The sequence below is a fragment of the Onychomys torridus genome, chromosome 11 (genome assembly GCF_903995425.1).
Source record: "Onychomys torridus chromosome 11, mOncTor1.1, whole genome shotgun sequence".
In the NCBI taxonomy this organism is placed as follows: Eukaryota; Metazoa; Chordata; class Mammalia; order Rodentia; family Cricetidae; genus Onychomys; species Onychomys torridus.
In genome coordinates, this window is record NC_050453.1 from 8,993,700 (window position 1) to 9,015,614 (window position 21,915).

The 21,915-nt window shown below is 41.4% G+C and overlaps 1 protein-coding gene across 3 annotated transcripts in view; it reads left to right on the forward strand.

The window, feature by feature from the left end:
• Window positions 1-15,591, forward strand: part of Tgfb2 (transforming growth factor beta 2) — an 89,590-nt gene extending 73,999 nt beyond the window's left edge. For 2 of the 3 annotated variants that reach the window (XM_036202070.1, XM_036202071.1), the window contains 5 exons: window positions 2,120-2,252; window positions 2,366-2,476; window positions 4,184-4,361; window positions 9,054-9,207; window positions 12,796-15,591. In XM_036202070.1, coding sequence (XP_036057963.1) covers window positions 2,120-2,252; window positions 2,366-2,476; window positions 4,184-4,361; window positions 9,054-9,207; window positions 12,796-12,954 — 735 coding nt within the window. In that variant the 3' untranslated portion in view covers window positions 12,955-15,591. The remainder of the gene's footprint in view (window positions 1-2,119; window positions 2,253-2,365; window positions 2,477-4,183; window positions 4,362-9,053; window positions 9,208-12,795) is intronic. The other variant, XM_036202072.1, reaches the window with a different exon arrangement.
• Window positions 15,592-21,915: the final 6,324 nt, after the last annotated feature.

Here is a 21,915-nt window from a genome sequence, read left to right on the forward strand (position 1 = left end):
GGGTAAGTTGTGTCTTATTCGCCCAAGACAGCTCTTCTCCACAGAGGACTCATGGATGCAGGGCTGCTTCTTTAATGATTTCTGTCATCCTCAGTCAACTAGGTATGCATTCTGCCTGCATCAAGATTTATTTATTATAATCTTCTTCAAAGATTTTTGCTTTGATTATTGAATTCTTTCTATCCTGTGAAAAAGGGTTGTGACCCTATAGTCCCACTCTGATCGTCATGACAAAGTGGGAAAATGGCTTGGGGGTGGGGCGGGCTTTGGATCCTCCCTGATTTTCCATTTGCTTAATCTACTTTACAGAAAATTTGGAGGATTAAATTAAACCAAATAGCATGTGTTAAACCTGGAGTCCACTGTACCCAGCCCTCTAGTCGTATTCACTTTTTTCTTTAACTGGTAAAAAGAGCTTCTTGCCTCTTACAGGATCATGATTACCCCTACATTCTTCCATTTAGTGGGGTTTGTCCACTGGGACAGGCCTGTGGAGTATGTTTGTCCAAAGGTCATGAAGACACTTGAGCATGGAAATGTATGAGTCTGTTTTCTTTCTTTCTTCCCTTCTTCTGTCCATCCTTCCTCCTTCCCTCTTTCTGTCTTTCCCTCCTTTATTACTTTGTTTTTATTTCCTTTTGTACCATCCTTTTTTTCCTCTCCCTCCTTCCCTCCCTCCCTCTCTCTGCCCGTCCTGCCTCCTCCTTTTTACTTTCTTCCTCCCCCGCCTTCCTTCCTTCTCTAGTCTGGGGATGCCAGGCAAGCACTTTCCCACTGAGCTACAGCCCCAACTCCGGCTTCTTTCTTCTCCACAGTACTTTATCAATCCTGGGGTGAATGTACTCTAACTCCCAAGATCCCAGGAAGCATTTGTTGCCATATTATCTGAAGCAAACTGTGAAGGGGTGTGTGTGTGTGTGTGTGTGTGTGTGTGTGTGTGTGTGTGTGCAGGTGGGTGGGTATGGGGAGGAATGCATTAACAATGCTTTGGTTTTGCAGCTTACCATGGAACAAATCTATCTACTAGATATCTAGAGTCATTTAGTAACTGTTGAATCAGTGGAGTGTTACTCTTTGAAATGCTGCAAGTTGATGGCATGACCCCATGATCTGCAGAAGCTTACGATTTACCAGAGGGACCAAATCCCTAAGAAGGAAATACCCTAAAAAGTAGACTGAGAATCAGGAAGATCTGTATACATCACTATGGCTGGAGCCCCTCAGTACTGCTGAAGGACAAGCCATGGGCTGCACATAGGATTAACTAGAGCTCCGGGAAACTTAGGTCATAGTTTAGTTCATAAAACATGATCATTTTAAAACAGACTTATAGAAACCGCCTCAGATGTACACTTCCCATTGAAATCCCAGAGCTTCCTGTCACAGCTCCTTCTCTATCTTCCTCAAGTCTTGGTGCTCAGGCAGATCTGTTTTCAGACTCTCATTGGCACACTGTGCCAGACCATTCCTACCCAAAGTCCTTCTGAGATGGCAGGATTCAGGATTTCATCCTAAATCTCACATCACACTGAGAGTCAAAATCCCAGCCAGAGGTTTAACTCAAAAGCAGGACACGTATTTTAATGCCAGCAGATTTAGGAAACAGGGGCAAGCCCTTTCTCTCTCTATGAGAAGAGTTATAATCCAGGAACCTGGGAGGGAGGGTGCGGGTCTTCTGAATTGTGCTCTCATCTCCTAGATCCCAAAATTAAAGAAGTAAGGAGACAGAACAACAAAGCCACAAACTTCATAGCATATATATATATATATATATATATATATATGTATATATATATATATATATATATGTATATATGGCATATTGTTACAGAACTTTTGTCAGCAAAGTAAAATAACGATTGTCACTTTTCTTTCGACACTGGACTTTATGGTTGCTGGCATCTTTATCAAAACACACAGGATTTCGTAGTTGTACTTTTCAGAACAAATGGCTGGTATTATGCTGTCATGCACGGAACCACACTGTCGGGATGGTGATGCGTGAAGACAAGCTCGGAGCTAAACATCAATAATGACTTGGAATAGTGTGATTGGTTTGGGTTTGGTAATCGTGTTAGCATCCAGCTGAGCGGTTTCTCCTGTTCTTTTCTCTCTCTAGATCCTCAAATCCAAAGACTTAACGTCCCCAACCCAGCGCTACATCGATAGCAAGGTTGTGAAAACAAGAGCGGAGGGCGAGTGGCTCTCCTTCGATGTGACCGACGCCGTGCACGAGTGGCTTCACCACAAAGGTTACACTGCACCTCCTTAGTCTCGCCCTAGACGTGGGCCCAGCATCGCGTGACTGGACTGCAGCCGTAGACAGCACATGTACAAATGACTTCCTTAACTTTCTGTTTTCCAGACAGGAACCTGGGATTCAAGATAAGTTTGCACTGCCCTTGCTGTACCTTCGTGCCATCGAATAATTACATCATCCCCAATAAAAGTGAAGAGCTCGAAGCGAGATTTGCAGGTAACTGAAGCTTTCTTCTCTCTCTGAGAATCACTTCTGAGGGGCGGAGTCGGTTCGCATGTGAAAATGGCATTGTCTGGTGAAGGGTGGAAATTTCCGTTCATCTGGGAGATGATCTGCTTGGTGGGAGAGAGAGGAAAGTACGAAATGTGCCTGGAGAGAGTGGTTAAGAGCAGGTGCTGAGTTTAGTCCCCGGAACACACACCAGGGAGCTCACAACTGCTTATAACTCCTGTTCCAGGGGAACCTGGCGACCTCTTCTGGCTTCCAAGGGCATCTGCACTCAAGGGCGCGTGTGCGCGCGCGCGCACACACACACATACATACACACACACACACACACACACACACAATTAAAAGATAAAATTAAAATATTTTCTTTTACGTGGAAAGGATTGGAAGAAAGGAATGGACTCCAGATTTTCACTGCTTCATGCCTAGTGACGAAACTAGCTAAGTAATCCTGCGAACTACTGCTCAGTTACTAAGCCCTTAATTCTTCACTTAAACAAACCAGCTTCCTATCTGCTGAGATATTGAAATAGTTAACAAGGATTCAAAAAAATCCATTTCTAACACCCCCCCCCAAGCAAAATTTCAAGCATCAATAAATACATTTCACCAAAGAAAAGAATTGTCTCCCATCTCCGTTTCTGTAAGTCACCTTCCAGGTGTTGGGATGCACCAATTTTTTCTAGCCTGTACCCACTACCTTATGTGGCTTCTTTGCCTGGTTTCTGTAGCAGCTAATAAACACAGAATGAGTCTTTCATTTCTCCTGCTCACCTTTGAGTTGAAGTCATCAACATATGGAGTAAATGAAGATGCATGCCACTTGACTTATGAGACAGAGAATTGTTGGGTGAGAAGGTGAAAGGGAAGTCCATGCCACACACTGTTGTGGCATCTGCCAGCCTTCCCTCATAACCTCACCTGGGACCTCAATCCACTTTTAGAAATCCTCAGTGGCCCCTGCTCATGGAAAAACACTCCCTGAAGGTGTAGAGATTTATTTTGGTCTCTAACCTAGCCACGATTCTCTTGAGTGGAGATTAAATGCTTAAACTGGCAGTCTCTCGAGCATGCTTTGGGGAGCTCAAGTTTCTAAATCTCAGATGGAATCAGAAAAGTGTTGAGGATGCCATAAAATAAATGAAAAAGCTCTTTCTGCACAGCTTCCCAAAATAGCATTAGGTAAGGGTGAGTTCTGTTTCACTTGAACCTAGTTCACGGCCGTTTAGCTGCACCTCGGGTTATGCCCATTAGGAAAGTCTTCTGGGTTGACGGTCTCAGGAAAAGAGGGAACCAGCAAGCGACAAGGCATGCTCTATGGCTGTGTGTTCTGTTGCTGAGAGCTTGAACACAGCCCACACTGAGGATGGACTAAAATAAACTGCCTAGATTGCCCTGGGACCACAGGTCAAAGACTTCTTCTGTAGTGGCTTCTCCCAGTAATAGCCCTGGCCTTCAACACAGAGCTGCCATCGGACAAGAGGCCCATTTAGATGTGTTCATTGTTGCTTGTGGGAGGCCCACTGTGCCATATCTGTTTCTGTGGGGATTGATGATAGCCAGTCGATGCAGCTGCGGCAGTCATCCCTGTTGTTTGTGACCGTATACATGGGGAAACTATATGATATAAATATTGCTGCTTGTATTTGATAAAGGTAAAGCTAAATATTTATTACCCAAATGCGTTTTTTCAAGGTATTGATGGCACCTCCACATATACCAGTGGTGATCAGAAAACTATAAAGTCCACTAGGAAAAAAAACAGTGGGAAGACCCCACATCTCCTGCTAATGTTGTTGCCCTCCTACAGACTGGAGTCACAACAGTCCAACCGGCGGAAGAAGCGCGCTTTGGACGCCACCTATTGCTTTAGGTAAAGAAATGAAAATAAAAACAAATGCATCTGTTTACCCCTGCATTGTCTTTGCTTTTGCCTCCATATAATGACCTGAATTGAAGTCATTGCTCAAGGCCAGTTTGTAGAGACAGTAAAGCTTTTGAATCTCATAACAGCATTCTCCCCAAGGACTAACTAAACATTTTATTTTTTATTAAAATATAATTATAGTACATAACTTCTTCCCTCCAACCCCTTCCTTTTATCCTATGCTCCCTCCCAAATTCATGGCTTCTTTTTCTTTGATTGTTATTGTTTTACACACACATACACACCTACACCCACACCCACACCCCCCACACACACACAAATAAACAAATAAATGCAATCTGCTTACTCTACTTAGTATTACTTATTTATATATGTTTTAGGCTGATCACTTTGTGTTGGATAACCAATAAGGGGGTACATGTCTGGGGAAGACTAATTCATCTCTTAGCTATCATTGATCATCTATAGGTGTTCATCTAGGAGCAGGGCCCCGTGACATTTACCCCATCCATGGGCATGTCAATTGGCGCTGTCCTTGCTCAGGTCTTGTTTAGGCAGCCATATCATTGAGGTTTCCTGAGGACTTCCAACAGTTCTTTCTGTGCTGTGGTCCTTAGCTCTCTGGCAATGAACCAGGTGGGAAGGGAGAAAACTAGACCCGGAGGTGTTTTCTTCAAGTCTCTCTGAAGTGCTTGGGTTCTGATAAGTTCTGATGACTCTTTGCTCTTTTCCTTGAGATTTTGGCTACATCACTTATGTGAAGTCTTCACCTGGGGTCTGATCTCTTTCTGAGTTATAGAAATAAGATGGTACAAGAAGGCTGATGGCCATACCTTGAGCTGCAAGAATTTTTTTAATAAATAATTTTTTTCTTTATTATTATGTGTTTTAAATTTTATACATCAGCCATGGGTTCCCCTGTCCTCCCCCCTCCCGCCCCCACCCCCACCTTCTCCCCAGCCCCTCCCCTCCATTACCATGTCCTCCAGGATCAAGGCACCCCTGGGGATTCATTTAAACCTGGTGGATTCAGTACAGGCAGGTCCTGTCACCTCCTTCCAGACTGAGCAAAGTGTCCCTGAGTAAGCCCAAGGTTTCAAACAGCCAGCTCATGCACTAAGGACAGATTCTGGTCCCACAGACTGGATGCCTCCCAAACAGATCAAGCTATTCAATGGTCTCACTTATCCAGAGGGCCTGATCCAGCTGGGGGCTCCACAGCCTTTGGTTCATAATTCATGTGCTTCCATTCGTTTGGCTATTTGTCCCTGTGCTTTTTGCAATCTTGGATTCAACAATTCACGTTCTTGCAGACCCTCCTCTTTCTCGACAGTTGGACACCTGGAGCTCCACCTGGGGCCTGGCTGAGGGTCTCTGCATCCACTTCCATCAGTTATTGGATGAGAGTTCCAAGACAACTGTTAGGGTGTTTGGCCATCTGATCACCAGACTAGGTCAGATCAGGCTTTTTCTCGACCATTGCCAGCAGACTACAGAGGATATATCATTGTGGATTTCTGGGGACCTCTCGAGCACTCTGCCTATTTCTGGTCTCATGTGGTCTTCATTTATCATGGTCTGTTATTCCTCATTCTCCCTTTCTGTTCTTGATCCAGCTGGGATCTCCTGATCCCCTAAGCTTTCTTTCCCTCAAATCTTGCTCTTCATTACTCCCACTGTCATCCAGGTTGTTCATGTAGATCTCATCCATTTCTCTGTCATTGGGTGATCCTTGGGTCTTTCCTAGGGTCCCGTTTTCTAGGTAGCCTCCCTGGAGTTGTGTAGCAGTCTAGTCATCTTTGTTTTACATCTAGTATCCTCCTATGAGTGAATACATACCGTGTTTGTCCTTCTGAGTCTAGGTTACCTCACTCAGAATGATTTTTTTTCTAGATCCATCCATTTGCCTGCAAACCTCATGATGTCATTGTTTTTCTCTGCTGAGTGGTACTCCATTGTGTATATGTACCATATTTTCTTTATACATTCTTCAGTTGAAGGGCATCTAGGTTGTTTCTAGGTTCTGGCTATTACAAACAAAGCTGATACGAATATAGCTGAGCACATGCCCTTGTGGTATGATTGAGCATACCTTGGGTATATGCCCAAGAGTGCTATAGCTGGGTCTTGGGGGAGATGGATTCCCAATTTTCTAAGGAAGCGCCATATTGATTTCCAAAGTGGCTCTACAAGCTTGCATTCCCACCAGCAGTGGAGGAGAGTTCCCCTTGCTCCACATCCTTTCCAGCATAAACTGTCTTCTGTGCTTTTGATCTTAGCCATTCTGACAGGTGTAAGGTGGTATCTCAGAGTCATTTTGATTTGCATTTCCTGGATAATTAGGGATGTTGAGCAATTCCTTAGATGTCTTTCAGCCATTTGAACTTCCTCTGTGGAGAATTCTCTGTTTAGTTCTATAGCCCATTTCTTAATTGGATTGTTGGACATTTTGATGTCTAATTTCTTGAGTTCTTTATATATTCTAGATATCAGCCCTCTGTCAGATGTGGGGTTGGTGAAGACCTTTTCCCATTCTGTAGGCTGTCGCTTTGTCTTGTTGACCACTTCCTTTGCTCTACAAAAGCTTCTCAGTTTCAAAAGGTCCCATTGATTAATTGTTTCTCTCAGTGTCTGTGCTACTGGTGTTATATTTAGAAAGTGATCTCTGGTGCCAATGCGTTCAAGAGTACTTCCTACTTTCTCTACTATCAGGTTCAGAGTAGCTGGATTTATGTTGAGGTCTTTGATCCACTTGGATTTAAATTTTGTGCACGGTGACAGAGATGGATCTATTTGCAGCCTTCTACACATTGACATCCAGTTATGCCAGCACCATTTGTTGAAGATGCTTTCTTTTTTCCATTGTACATTTTTGGCTTCTTTGTCAAAAATTATATGTTCATAGGTGTGTGGGTTAATGTCAGGGTCTTCAGTTCGATTCCATTGGTCCACATGTCTGTTTTTATGCCAGTACCAAGCTGTTTTTATTACAGTAGCTCTATAGTAGAGCTTGAGGTCGGGCATTATGATGCCTCCAGAGGTTGTTTTATTGTACAGGATTCTTTTGGCTATCCTGGGGTTTTTGTTTTTCCATATGAAGTATTATTCTTTCCAGATCTGTGAAGGATTGTGTTGGTAATTTGATGGGAATTGCGTTGAATCTGTAGATTGCTTTTGGTAAGATCGCCATTTTTACTATGTTAATCCTGCCTATCCATGAGCATGGGAGATCTTTCCATTTTCTGACATCTTCTTCAATATCTTTCTTCAGGGCTTAAAGTTCTTGTCATATAGGTCCTTCACATGCTTAGTTAGAGTAACCCCAAGGTATTTTATAACATTTGTGGCTATTGTAAAGGGTGATGTATCTCTGATTTCCTTCTCAGGCTGTTTGTCTACTGTATATAGAAGGGCTACTGATTTTTTTGAGTTGATCTTGTATCCTGCAATGTTGCTGAAGGTTTTTATTAGCTGTATCAGTTCCTTGGTTGAATTTTTTGGGTCACTCATGAATACTAACATGTCATCTGCAAATAGGGAGAGCTTGACTTCTTCCTTTCCAATTTGTATCCCCTTAATCTCTTTATGTTGTCTTATAGCTCTGGCTAGAACTTCAAGTACTATATTGAATAACTAGGGGGAGAGGGGACAGCCTTGCCTTGTTCCTGATTTTAGTGGTATTGCTTTGAGTTTCTCTCCATTTAATTTGATGTTGGCTGTTGGGTTGCTGTAGATTGCCTTTATTATGTTTAGGTATGTTCCCTGTATTCCTGATCGCTCCAAGACCTTTATCATGAAGGGGTGTTGGATTTTGTCAAATGCCTTTTCTGCATCTAGTGAGATGATCATGTGGTTTCTTTCTTTGAGTTTGTTTATATGGTGTATTACATTGACGGACTTTAGTATGTTGAACCACGCTTGCATCCCTGGGAAGAAGCCTACTTGATCATGGTGGATAATTGTTTTGATGTGTTCTTGGAGTCTGTTTGCCAGAATTTTATGGAGTATTTTGAGCTGCAAGAATTTGTTGGCCACTTTTGCATGAATCCCTGAAGGGGAAGATGCATGCATGACCTTCTGTGCTTCCTGTAGGGGGAGAACTCCTTGCTTTAGAAGTTGTGGATCAGGGGCAGGGGCCTCTTCATGAGGTGCTCACCATGTCATAGGTCACAGGTAGAGGAGGACATTTTGGTTGATGGAAACAGTGATTATGGCAACAAGACTCCATATTTCCTGAACTCTGATTCATTCCTAGATCTAGCCAATAAGTAGTAAATCATAAGATATATTCTCAAAGGGAAATGCCTCCAGGGGCTCTCTGAAAATATTGTGTCCATTGTGTGCACAAAACAGCAGTAGAGACTAAATGGTATTTGTTCAGCAGGAAAGACTCTGCCCCTTTCAACTGTCTTCTTGCTTACTCTTAATTCATTGAAGATGAATATTGATTTTTCCAGGTCATAGACAAAAAGGCCATGATATAGAATACATCTGGGACAGTAGTCCAGGGCCTCATGGTGTCTCACTGTTGACATCGTGTAAGGTGATAAGAGAACCTCCTAGCCAGTTTCATGGTGTTTGCTATGAGTAGAATGAGTTAATGAGTCATCTTTTTGAGTTAGGGTGAGATACATGTGAAATCAACTCCAAAATCCCCACTACTTCTTCTTTTAACAGAAATGTGCAGGATAATTGCTGTCTTCGCCCTCTTTATATTGATTTCAAGAGGGATCTTGGGTGGAAATGGATCCATGAACCCAAAGGGTACAATGCTAACTTCTGTGCTGGGGCATGCCCATATCTATGGAGTTCAGACACTCAGCATACCAAGGTACGTATCTGAATTATTCGTCTCTCCTACTCTTGCCTAAGTCAGTAATGATATTAATAATAATAATAACAACAACAACAATAACAACAATGCCAAATTCAATGGTTGTTGTGAAATACAGCGTATATATTTAAAATGGATATCTCTATAACTTCTTTTGTTTGTGGTTGCTTTTGTTTGTTTGTTTGTTTGTTTTCGAGACAGGGTTCTCTGTGTAGCTTTGTGCCTTTCCTGGAACTCGCTTTGTAGACCAGGCTGGCCTCAAACTCACAGAGATCTGCCTGCCTCTGCCTCCCAAGTGCTGGGATTAAAGGTGTGTGCCACCACTGCCCGGCTTGGTGGTTGCTTTTTTTTTGATGGAGAATCTCATTGTGTAGCCTTGGCTGTCCTGAAATTCACTATGTAGATCAGGCTGGCCTTGAACTTACGGCAATCCTCCTGCTTCTGTCTCCTAAGTGTTGGGATTACAGGCATGCATTACCATTTCTGTCTCTATAAATATTTATGACTAGGACCCAAAGTGAACACATAGCTAAATATTTTATCAAGATTCTTCAGTGAGGACAGAGGACTAACTCAGCAAGAAGACCCAAGACTGGATGCCATACGTCCCCAGCCCAGATGAGCACAATGTTTTCTATTTACTGATGTATTCATCCATGGGCTTCCTCTTTGTGGCTTATGATGTAGGATTTTAGAAATGGGAAGACCAGATATGGTCTTGTTCAAACAGAATTTTTCTAAAAACAAAGAAATTAGATTTAGATTGTGTGGGTGTCTTGCCTAAGATGAAAGCAGAAAAAGTGGCAGCCCAGAGCTTGGATTGCAGCCCTGCTTGTTTTATAACCCAGTCTCCATTGCTCCATCTTTCTGAGCTTAATTCCTAAAATGTGGCAGCAAGGAGAGGTTTTCTATTCTGCTCTTTATGCTCTGTAAATCTCCTTATTAAAGAGGCATTAGAAACATTGCTTTCACTGCAGGGTAGGAAAACGAATCTGCTGCCAGAGAGATCACATTTGGCTGAATTCAAGAGTTGGGGGTTATCAATTATTTTAGACAATTCTGTGTTATTAAAAATGGCCCTTTCCTGCTTATGAAAAATTATGAACTAGTGGAATATGAGGTCTATTTACTTCTAAATGCCTGCCTGGACTGGAATTGAAATGAGCAAACATGGCTTCCCCTCCTCCAGTCATCTTCCCAGTGCCCCTGTAGGCTTGGCACTCAGGGCTGACCACGTGCTTGGCCATGTGAGGGAAGCTGGCTCACGCCGTCCCTTTGTCTGAGCTCCCTGGCCAGCCTGCTTCATCTGGACTGCAGCGGCAGTAGCTGTAACGCGGGCAGGGCCCAGTTGCCAAGTCGAAACGTAATTCTCCTCCTTGATACACAGAGGGAGTGTGTGAAGGCTGAGGCCAAGCTTGTTTTTCAAGGAGAAGGAAGAATAACTGTCATGGTCACAAATATGTGGTTTGGACAGTTCCCCAAGAAGCCAGGGGTAGCCTAATAAAGTAATCAGTGTTGCTGTGCTCAACAGGTCTCTTGTCCTCAGATGAAAACATCCCAGGGAATCTCGAGGAAAAGGTCACTTGTTTGACTAACACATTAATGGCATCCTTGGAAATATCTCTGTCATCACTGGGTAGCCTACACACTTCCATCAATAAGAGCCATACACTCCTGTGATGGAGAATGGGATAAAACTACAGACCCATGTACAGCGCTTTCTCTTCTATTGTTGGACTAGGTGTTTAGTTCTTGAACTTGGTAATCCCCACTTAGCATGACAAATGTTAATGGAGGGTCCGTTGCTATTATTGATTTAAGCAAAATAGAAGAAAGTAAACAATTGGAACTACAAGTTAACTAATTGGGTAGGGTAGTGCACACCTGTAATTCTAGAACTCAGGTGGCTAAGGCAGGAGGAGGATTGTGAGTTTAAGGCCAATCTGGTCTACTACAGAGTGTGGGCTACAAAGGAAGACTTTGTATCAAAGTGAAACAAAACAAAGAATCTATGTGGCTTTCATGTTTCCTTCTCCTCCTTTTTTATTTTTATTATTATTATTATTATTTTTTTTTTTGGTTTTTCAAGACAGGGTTTCTCTGTAGTTGCCCTGGACTAGCTCTGTAGACCAAGCTGGCCTCGAACTCACAGAGATCCACCTGCCTCTGCCTCCCGAGTGCTGGGATTACAGGTGTGCGCCACCACCACCCGGCTCTTCTCCATTCTTAACATCACTGTGCGTATAAGTCATTGTAAGGAAAATGATTTTTTAAAAAAGAAAATGTAAGTGACATTTCATTGGCTTGCGGAGTCATTTGACAGGAAGATGTCCTGCTGCAGGCATCCTGTCTATACCTGAGGGTCGATTACAGCTCTTATACGAATTATTATACCTCTATTTGTCATTTTGTCCCTTAGCTTTTGAGTCGTATACTGTCCAGACAAGACTTCCTAGAGTTACAAGACATAAACAAAGTGAGCAGAGTCTCTGAACTTACGGAGCTCTTAATCTATGTGGGAATGTAAAATGGGTATTCATGAAACCTTGGTTTATATAGAATTTATATAGAAATAAGACCAAATATCAGGAGGCCTGAGGCCTTTGGAAAAATAATAGGAAAATCTGCTAACCAAACAGTTGTGTGTATTCTAACTTTTAATGGAACCATTTGTTTAATATGTACAAAAAGAACAAAAGGCAGCCTATGGGAAAGTCTAAATTTGTCATTGCTAAGGACACAGCCAGTCAGTCTGACCATAACTTAGAGGTAAGAAAACAAATAATTGAGATTGCCTACTCAATGGCCCTGAGCTGGGAAGGTTACTCAGTGTGTAAAATGCGGTAAGCATGAGGACCTGAGTTCATATCCCCATCAATCACATAAAAGCCAGATATGGTGATGTACTCTTATAACCTCAGACTGTGAGGGACAGAAACAGGAGGATCCCTGGAGCTCATTGACCAAGCCAACCTAAGCCAAATCAACAAGCTCCAGATTCAGCAAGAGACCCAGCCTGAGATAGATAGATAGATAGATAGATAGATAGATAGATAGATGATAGATACATAGATAGATAGACAGATAGATAGATAGATGATAGATAGATAGATAGATAAGATAGACAAGATAGATAGATAGATAGATAGATAGATGATAGATACATAGGTACATAGATGATTGATAGGTAGATGGTAGATAGATAATAGAGATATAGATGATAGATAGATACATAGACAGATAGATTGATGATTGATAAGTTGATGGTAGATAGGTAGATGGTAGATAGATGATATATAGATGATAGATAGATTGATGATTGATTAGTTGATGGTAGATAGACAGATGGTAGATAGATGATATATAGATGATAGATAGATTGAAGATCGATTAGTTGATGGTAGATAGATGATAGATAGATATAGATAGACAGACAGATAATGAAGTGAAGAGAGACTGAAGAAGACACCCACCATCAACCTCTGGCCCCTGCTTGCAGGTGCACACACATGCACATAAGTACAAATTTGAAAACAAATGAAACTAATCACTTGCTTGTGTGTGTGCCTGTGTTGTGTCACTCAGGTCCTCAGTTTGTACAACACCATAAATCCTGAAGCCTCTGCTTCCCCTTGCTGTGTGTCCCAAGATCTGGAGCCACTGACCATCCTCTACTACATTGGTAACACACCCAAGATCGAACAACTTTCCAACATGATCGTCAAGTCTTGTAAATGCAGCTAAGGTCCTCAGAAAAGCCACGACACGAAAATCACGGTGACAATGATGCATGACAATGACAGCGACGATGATGATGTCTGTGACACGAGGGGGTTTTCATTCGTCAGTGTTGAAAAGAAAAAAAAAAAAAAAAAGACCGGAGAGAAAGCGGTACTAGTTGAAACATTTTGCAAGCTTGTGTTCTGTCTGTTAAAACTGGCACCTGAGATTACAGCAACGAAATCCCACGGGAGGCTCTAGGCTGCATTTCGCCTACTTCGTGAGAGACACAAAAAGAAAACATCTTTTTTTTGTTTGTTTGTTTTAAAGGAAAAAATAAACACTGGAAGAATTTGTTAGTGTTAATTATGTGAAAGAGAAACAAAACAGGAAATCCGTTCAGTGGAGTTGTACGTATCGTTTCCACCCACACTTCAGCCCGTGCTTCTCCTGGTTCTCTGTATTGCTCTGCAGTGGGCACCTTCCCCCTGTCCCTTCCTCTGAGCTAACAGTGGCTTATTTATTGTGTGTTACTATATAATGAACCTTTCATTGCCCTTGGAAAACAAAACAGGTGTATAAAATGGAGACCAAATGCTCTGCCACAAACTCATGGATGGCTTAAGGAATTTGAACTCAAACGAGCTGGAAAAACAGGATGAAATCCCCATGAGTCCTTATATAGAGAGGGTTTAAGTCTGCAAAAGTGTAGAAGCCCCAAGATCACGAGCTGTGCACCAACTGCCTGCAGAAGCTTCACAGGTGGCCATACACTGAGAAGGCCTGTTAAGGAAGAAAGCCTGGAGTCAGTGGGAATCTGGGAGAGGGCTTTTTTTTTTTCTTTTACTTGTAAATGGTTCTTTGCCAGTTTAAGCAAGCCAGTGAAATGTTGACCTGTTTTGACGTACTTTGTCAGACTTTGGACCGTGAAGTGGCTGGAGAGCTCCGATACAGGTTTTTTCCCTTTGTCTTGGTATATGTAACCACACTGATACTGTTAAAATAGATGGGTCTAGAAGCCAGCATAATTGAAAACACATCTGCAGATCTGTTTTACAAACTATTAAATCAAAACATTAACTACTTTATATGTAATATGTAGATCCTTACCATATTTTTGATATTCTGTAATAATGATTATGATTTAGATTGAACTTAAATTTGGACTTTTTTTTTAATGGTCATTCAGATTGTATGTTTGTTTCCTTTAGGTGGCCAGTATTTTTGAATAAAACCCCTAGATTTCGACTTGCACTACAAATTCATTTTTTTAAAAATAATATCTTCTTTGCTTGTCTTTTATGTATTGTCCATTCAATGACATAAGATACCCAGGTCCATTTTTCTCCCTTTCCTTTTCTTTTCTAAAAGATAAAAAACAAAAACAAACATACAAACAAAACCAAAAAGATATGCTTGAGTTCTACAGTCGTCCTCCATCTTTTCTGTGTCAGGACTAACCAGTCAGGTCCGATGACAAAGCTTCTCCTGGAAAGATGGAGGTGTGTGAAAACAGAGAATTGAGCACAAATGTAGTTTTAGAGACGGTTTAAGAATCTGAACTCAGAATCTTGGTGACTGGGCTAGGGAAAGTTTCTCTGGCTTTCTTAATTCATATATTTGTGGAATTTTATTGCTGTTAAAAAGCAGACAGTTAAAAAGAAAAAAACCCACCTTTTTCTTTCATCACGCTTTTGGATCTATGGGGAGAACTGAAAGAGACGCACTTTGGTTGGGTTTTTCAAAGGAGGAAAACGTTCTGGCCAGCACTCATCATTTCATTAACTTCCCTGAAGTTCAGATTTTCAAAGAAATTCTTTGAAGGCTGAAAAAGCACAAGCCAAATTCTCCATTGTTCATCTGAGTGAGAACGCTCTACAGTGGAGGTTGGCTTTGGCTTGAGGAAATGGGTGGTCCCATCTTTGAGAGGGGGGACCTGATGGTGGGCTTTCCAGGGTATCCTTGTCACTTAGGTAGCTTCAAGATACAAACTAGTCCACAAAAGAGTGGAATATTTATGGTCTTACCTGAAGGGTAACACAGTGAGGTGTGAATACAGAGAGAAAGTCTTTGATATGGTATACTTGTTTGGGAGGCTTTCCTCAAAATTCATTAAAAACAAAAAACAGGATTTACAAGCCAAAAAAGAGACAGAGCAAGTGCTGGTGAATGACCCTTGTGTCAGGCACAACACAAACCCAGATTTGCCTGTGTGTTCATTTTCCTTCCCTTACACTTTTCTGTTATTTCTGTATACCCCCTCTTAATTTTACAGATATGTTTCCCTCAGATAAAATGACATTTTTGTTCTGTATGATTTTGTCTCTCCTTCTGAATGCACTGACTGCTCCTTTTATAAGTTTCTCGAATCTCTCTCCCGCTCCCTCTTAAAGTCTGTGGGGTCTTCAGGTCTTTATTTCCTATTAGTAAATATTGCCATGGGAGGGGTTGTAGGAGGGGGCAGGGGTGTGTTAGCATATGGGCGGGGCAGCAGATTGTATGTGTTAAACAACAGTACAATTTTATGGTTGGCATGGTTTTTAAAGAATGGAATATAAGAATAGCTGTTATGTGTTTTGATGACCAATTATACTGTATTTTAACACAATGTATGTCTGGTTTTTGTGGTGCTCTAGTGGTAAATAAATTATTTCAGTTATATGTTGCTGTGTTCTTCCTGTTAAAGAATCATGTTTGAGACTAGAAAACACATGTGACCTAGTGAGGTGACTGTGTACACTGGAAAAGCTGTGCTTAAAGCCGTCTACTGTGCTTTTTATCACACAGCTGTTCAATTCAGAAATACTATGCTGTGGCTTCAGAGCCAGGACATAGTTATCAAGAACCGAAGAAAGGCTTTGCTGTCTTTTTATTTTCTCATTTATTACTATTTGGTAATTGTTTGGGATTTAGTTTCCACCCAGCTTGACTGTCTACCAGGGAAAAAAAATGCAGAGATATTTGGGCCATGATTAGGCTTTCTAGTTCTGTGTTCTGCCAAACCCAAGGCCAAAAGAACTGGTCTAGACAGGATCCCCTGTCGCCCCATAACTTGGATAGTTATTGAGCTGGCCAGATATAACAAAAGCCATGTGCACTCTGGGGTCGTTGCTTGAGAGCAGTTACTTCTGTCTCAGTTTTACCCACAGCACTGCACACACACACACACACGCACACGCACATGCGCACACACACACACACACACACACACACACACCCCATGCTTTCAGCTCTCCTTGGTTCTTACCTATGGACCCCACTTCTCAAGTGAGTTGCCTGCCTCTTAATAAGTAGAATTAATGAGAAAGTAGATGAGACTTGGTCTGTTCTTCTTGCTTTGTCTAATGCAAGAACTTAGTTGGTGCCCATTCTGCTGTCCACATGTCACAAAAACAAGCCACCAGTTAGAGCATGGAAGTAGACTAGAGAGTGGGTCCCTTCTCTGCCATCTTGTCACTTGTTTCTGCCATCACATTTTGTTTGAGCTTTAGTGGAGGAAGCAGTTCGCTCTGGCCTGAGTCTGGGGTTCTGTGTAGAGTGAGCTAGCCAAAATCTGTCACCTACCCCACTCCATAGCACAACTGATTGATGGGTGAGAAGGAAAGGGCAGTATACAGGCCAGACAATGAAAACATCCACCTAGCAGTCCCCAAAACATTAGAAATTTCCCATCACTCCCTTCTCTAACTGTATCACTCCCTCTTCCTTCCTTTTCTTCCTTCCTTCCTTCCTTCCTTCCTTCCTTCCTTCCTTCCTTCCTTCCTTCTCTCTCTCTCTCTCTCTCTCTCTCTCTCCCTCTCTCCCTCTCTCCCTCTCTCTCTCCTTCCCTCCCTTCCTTCTTCCCTCCCTCCCTCCCTCCCTCCCTCCTTCCTCCCTTCCTTCCTTCCTTCCTTCCTTCCTTCCTTCCTTTCTTCCTTTTCTCCTTTCTGGTGGTAGTGCAGGGCATTCAGTATGTATGTAGTATGGCTGTGCTACACTCCCAGATGTTTCTTTACTTTCCAGTGAAGAGGCGAATACCTGACTTGTATGTCTGCCTACTTGTTGTGAATAACCATGAGGGGAAATCCTGAGCTCTGTTTTGACTCATCATTGAGCATCCGTTTTGATATTCTTATGCCTGTTGTGTTGGGTCATGGCAGTCCTTTCAGTAACAAACTCTTCATTTCCAGACTGTAGCTTGGGACCTCACATCTCCATCTCAGTTTATACTCAAATGTATAAAATTCTCCAGACCCATATCTTTCAAGTGGATCAAGCCATCAGTCATCCCTGAGGATGTTTCATAGCTCTGTGGACTAGCCTTTTGATGACACAACAGGACACGACAAGACCCAAATTATTGAAAAGTAGCTCATTGAATGAACTCCTTTGCATGGCAATAGTAGCTGTGATCTGTCACTAGACCCTGCTCTCAGCTGATTTGCTCTCACGTTTAACCTTTCATGTAGATGCATTTTTTTTTTTTTTTTTTTGGTTTCTTGAGACAGGGTTTCTCTGTAGTTTTGGAGCCTGTCCTGGACTAGCTCTGTAGACCAGGCTTGCCTTGAACTCACAGAGATCCACCTGCCTCTGCCTCCCGAGTGCTGGGATTACAGGTGTGCACCACCAGCGCCCAGATGTAGATGTATTTTTTAAAGATTGGTTTTACTTTTAATTACGTGTGTGTGTGTGTGTGTGTGTGTGTGTGTGTGTGTGTGTATCGGTGTGGGTGTACATATGAGCAAAATGCATGCAGAAGCCCAAAGAGGGTGTTGGGCCTCTCAGAACTCAAGTTCCAAGGGAATTTGGGTCCTCTACAAGGGTAGTATGCTTTTTTTAACCACTGAAAAGCCTCTCTAGCCCCAACTATATTTTATATAGCACAATATTATAGGAGAGTAAATAGGGACTCACAGTGGATTGATCACTCCCCCACAACCATACAGTTTGCAAGTGGAGGGTCTAGAATAGTATCATCCAATTCATAAGTCACATGGGGTACCTGGAAAATTAAAATGTAGCCAATCTGACTTGAGATGGACTACAGGTATAAAATATCCACTAAAATTTTAAAGACTTAGGTACAAATATGTGCAAAACTTAAACTTTCTCAATATAATCATTTTATACCTATTATATATCTAAATATTCTTAGATATGCATAAGCTTAAATAAAGCACATGGTTAAAATTAATGTCACCTGGTTTTCTTTAAAATTATTTACTAAAAAAATTATTTTTTTGTCTTTTGAGTTGAGTTCTATGAGATGGCTCTGGTGTAGATTTTGTTTTTCTTTTTTCCATTTCTTCTGGTTTGTGAGATGGAATCTCACTCTGTGTCCCAGACTGTCTCAGCCTCCCAGTGCTGAGGTGTACCACTTCTCTCTAGCACTGCTGTGGAATTTGCAAGCAGCTCTGTCTGGAAACAAGGGCTAAATTATTCCCATGAAATGTATTGTCAGCCTTTGTTTTTGTAATTAATACGTGATTGAACAATGTTAGGACCTACCCTATGAAAGTGTGGTTTTGGTCAGTCAACCTTGAGGAGTCAGCCTAATACCAAATCTTCAATGACAAAGGTCAGAAGGAAAATATGGACCTTTCAGAAACCCCAGTGCCCAAGTCCCTGTGGAATTGGTGGTTGCTTACTAACAATGGAGAGAGGCAGCTTAACCTCTTCCTGGGCATATTGAACAATTGAACCAAATTCTTTCAACCCATAAAGGCTACATCAATGTTCTGGTAGCAATCTTTCCTACCTTGCTAAGGGAAAAACAAAAACCCGAACACTTACTGTACTTGTTTAAGTCACTGGTAATGAGACAATGTTGATTTTTCAGCAAAGAAGATATGTAGCATGGCTATAGCTACTGGACCTTAAAGGGGCAAAGTCAGACTTTGTATCCCTGGGGTACTTAACCCAAAATGAATGTATTTCACTCACAAAATTAAAGTTAGAGACTTACAAGTTGCCCACAGACATGAAAAGACAGGAAATGTATCCTGAAAGATCCTGGAAAACTCATCTTTAGCAACTAATTCCTTTGTTTCTCTCAAAGACTATGACTGTACTTCTAGCAAAATTTAGACTTCATTCTTTCTTTACTCATCTCCATAGTTGCTCACTCCATTCTCTATTGCTTCCCTTGGCTCCACAGTCCCATTCTACGGTGAAGAAAAATAAGACTGAGTTTACTAACATTTCAGGTCAAAGGCAACAGAGGAAACGTTATTTTCATACTTCCTTTGAAACTGTGCTTACTAGATGCTATGAAATTGGAGTAATTAATACAAATATTAGATCATGGTATCTGTTTATCATCTATCTGTTATGTATCTATTCTCTATATCTATGTAAATTTATTATCAATCATTTTTGTAAACATATATCACCTACATCTTTCACATAGCTATCATCTTGTTCTATGTATCATCTATCATTTACCTATTATCTCTACTTATCTATCATCTATCTACCATCTCTTTCTCATCCACCAAACTTACCTATCTGTCTGTCTATCTATCTATCTATCTATCTATCTATCTATCATCTATCTATCTATCATCTATTTAACTATTTATCATATATCTATCTATCATCTATTATATATCTATCATCTATCTATCTATCTATCTATCTATCTACCTATCTATCATCTATCTATCTATCATCTATTTAACTATTTATCATCTATCTATCTATCTATCATCTATTATATATCTATCATCTATCTGTCTACTATCTATCTGTCTATCTATCTATCTATCTATCTATCATCTATCTATCTATCATCTATCTATCTATCTATCTACCTACCTACCTACCTATCTATCTATCTATCTATTTATCTATCTATCATCTATAATCTACCTACTTACCTACCTAACTTTATGTGAGATTACAAAGAAAAGGTTTTCCAGTAACCTTATCTTTAAAAGATTGCTTTAGGCTTTTCCATGAGTGAGGCTTTATTTCCCTGAAATGCTTTGTAATTGTTTTATTTATTTATTTTTTTTTATTCCAACAAGGAATGGCTGTTTGGAGGAGAGCTGAGAGTGTTCCTGTAATTGGGTAGAGACCTAATAAAAGGAACAGAATGTACCAAGGGACGCTTTGTGTTGTGTGATCAGAACTAGAGAAATGGTCCACCCAAAGAGAGTAGACATAATTAAACAAAGAAAAACCAGTAGTAAAGAAAAGGACAATATAAGCTCCCAGGTTTTCTTCCTCAGGAAGGACTTTCTCTGCTGCAGATGCCAGCTCAACTGAAAAGAACACCGATGTGTCACTCAGTTCACATCCCCCAACTCCAGTCAGCCATGGTTGGACCTCTCCACAGGCCTGATAATCATATAGCAGATCCTCCATCTCAGGATGTTGGGAGCAAACAAGCTCAGCAGTTATGCAATCCAATGCTGTCCTAAAGGCAGTGTGAAGTCATGCAGTTTGGCTCGATCTCAAGTATGGGTGGAACACAGATTTCTTCATTTGAAACAAAATTAAACAGTACAGAAAACTGAAGAGAACTTTCAACCAAATGGCAGTGCTGGGTCGAGTTTCCCATTGCCATGTGTGTGTCTTCCCCTTGCTCATGGCCTGCTGTTGGAAGGAACCTTGCATTACATTCAGATCCCTGCAAAGAGGACACATAGAAAGAAGCTGGGGTGGGAGGGCCATTGGGGAGTCTTCAGGAGGCTCAGCAACCTCTGGAGTTCATTTTCTTGTTATAGATTTGACAGTCTACTATGAAAATATAATAGTGAAGATATCATCATTACTATATGAAGTATGAAGATACAGATACACATTTATATATATAAGCATGTATGTGCATAATTATAGGTATATATTATATATTATATGTACATATATATGGATGCACATATATCTGTGTGTATGTTTAATGTCCTTAAGGGTGCAGCATAAGAAATAATTACAACCCAAGGTTTTAAAAACTGATACCAACTTATTCACTCCCCTTCGGGAACGCATACCAATAACACAAAGGAAGACCTCCAGGCAAGATGGGAGGGTAAGGGCAGAAAAGACAATGGAGGTGGGCAAGAAAGGGAGGAGAGATACTGAGCATCTACTATGTGACCAGCATCTTTAATGAAGACTACAGTGCCTATGTGGAGTGTGGTGATACATGCCTGTAACCTCAGCACTCAGTAGGGTGGTGCAGATTAGATTACTATAGGTTCGAGACCAGCATGGTACACATAGTGAGTTCCAAGCCAGTCTCAACTGCTAAGTGAGACACTGTCTCAAACAGCAAGCAAGCAAAACTGGGACAAAGTATGAAAAGACAAACAGGACAAATGGCCAATGAGGCTGAACTTCAAACAGGAGCCCTGCTGTACCTCTGTCTTCAGGAAAGCCTGGAAGATGACTGCTTGAAAAAATGCTGTGGCCCCTGTCCTGCCTCTACCCTGCTGTCCTGGGTCTAGGGAATGCCACATCCTCCTTGCTAGGAGTCTCAGAATAGTGGCTGTGCCTACTCTGTGCTTCCGATTCTGGGCACCTGCTTACTTAACATAGGTTCCCAGTCCTTTGTTTGTTGGGGCTAGAGAGATGGTTCAGTGGTTAAGAGCACTGGCTGCTCTTCCAGAGGACCCAGGGTAGATTCCCAGCACCTACATAGTGGCTCAAAACCATCTGTTCAGGGGATCTGACACCATCTTCTAGCCCCCATGAGCACTACAAGCATGTGGTATACATACATACATGCAGACAGAACATCCATACACATATAATTAATTAATTAATTAATTAATTAATTAATTAATTATGTTAATTAATTACTTATGTTAGTTAAATCGAGGAGAAGCACAGGTGGGCCTGTGACTTTACCTTGTGACCAACTTCTCAGTGGCTTCATCAGTAAAGGAAAGCATTGGGTGAGGTCACAAATGAAGCCCTTCACAGCCGCATTGGTTTTCCTGATTCTTAGATTGTCCTTATGTGTCTTTCTCTGATTATAGCAATGAGAAGGAAACATACATG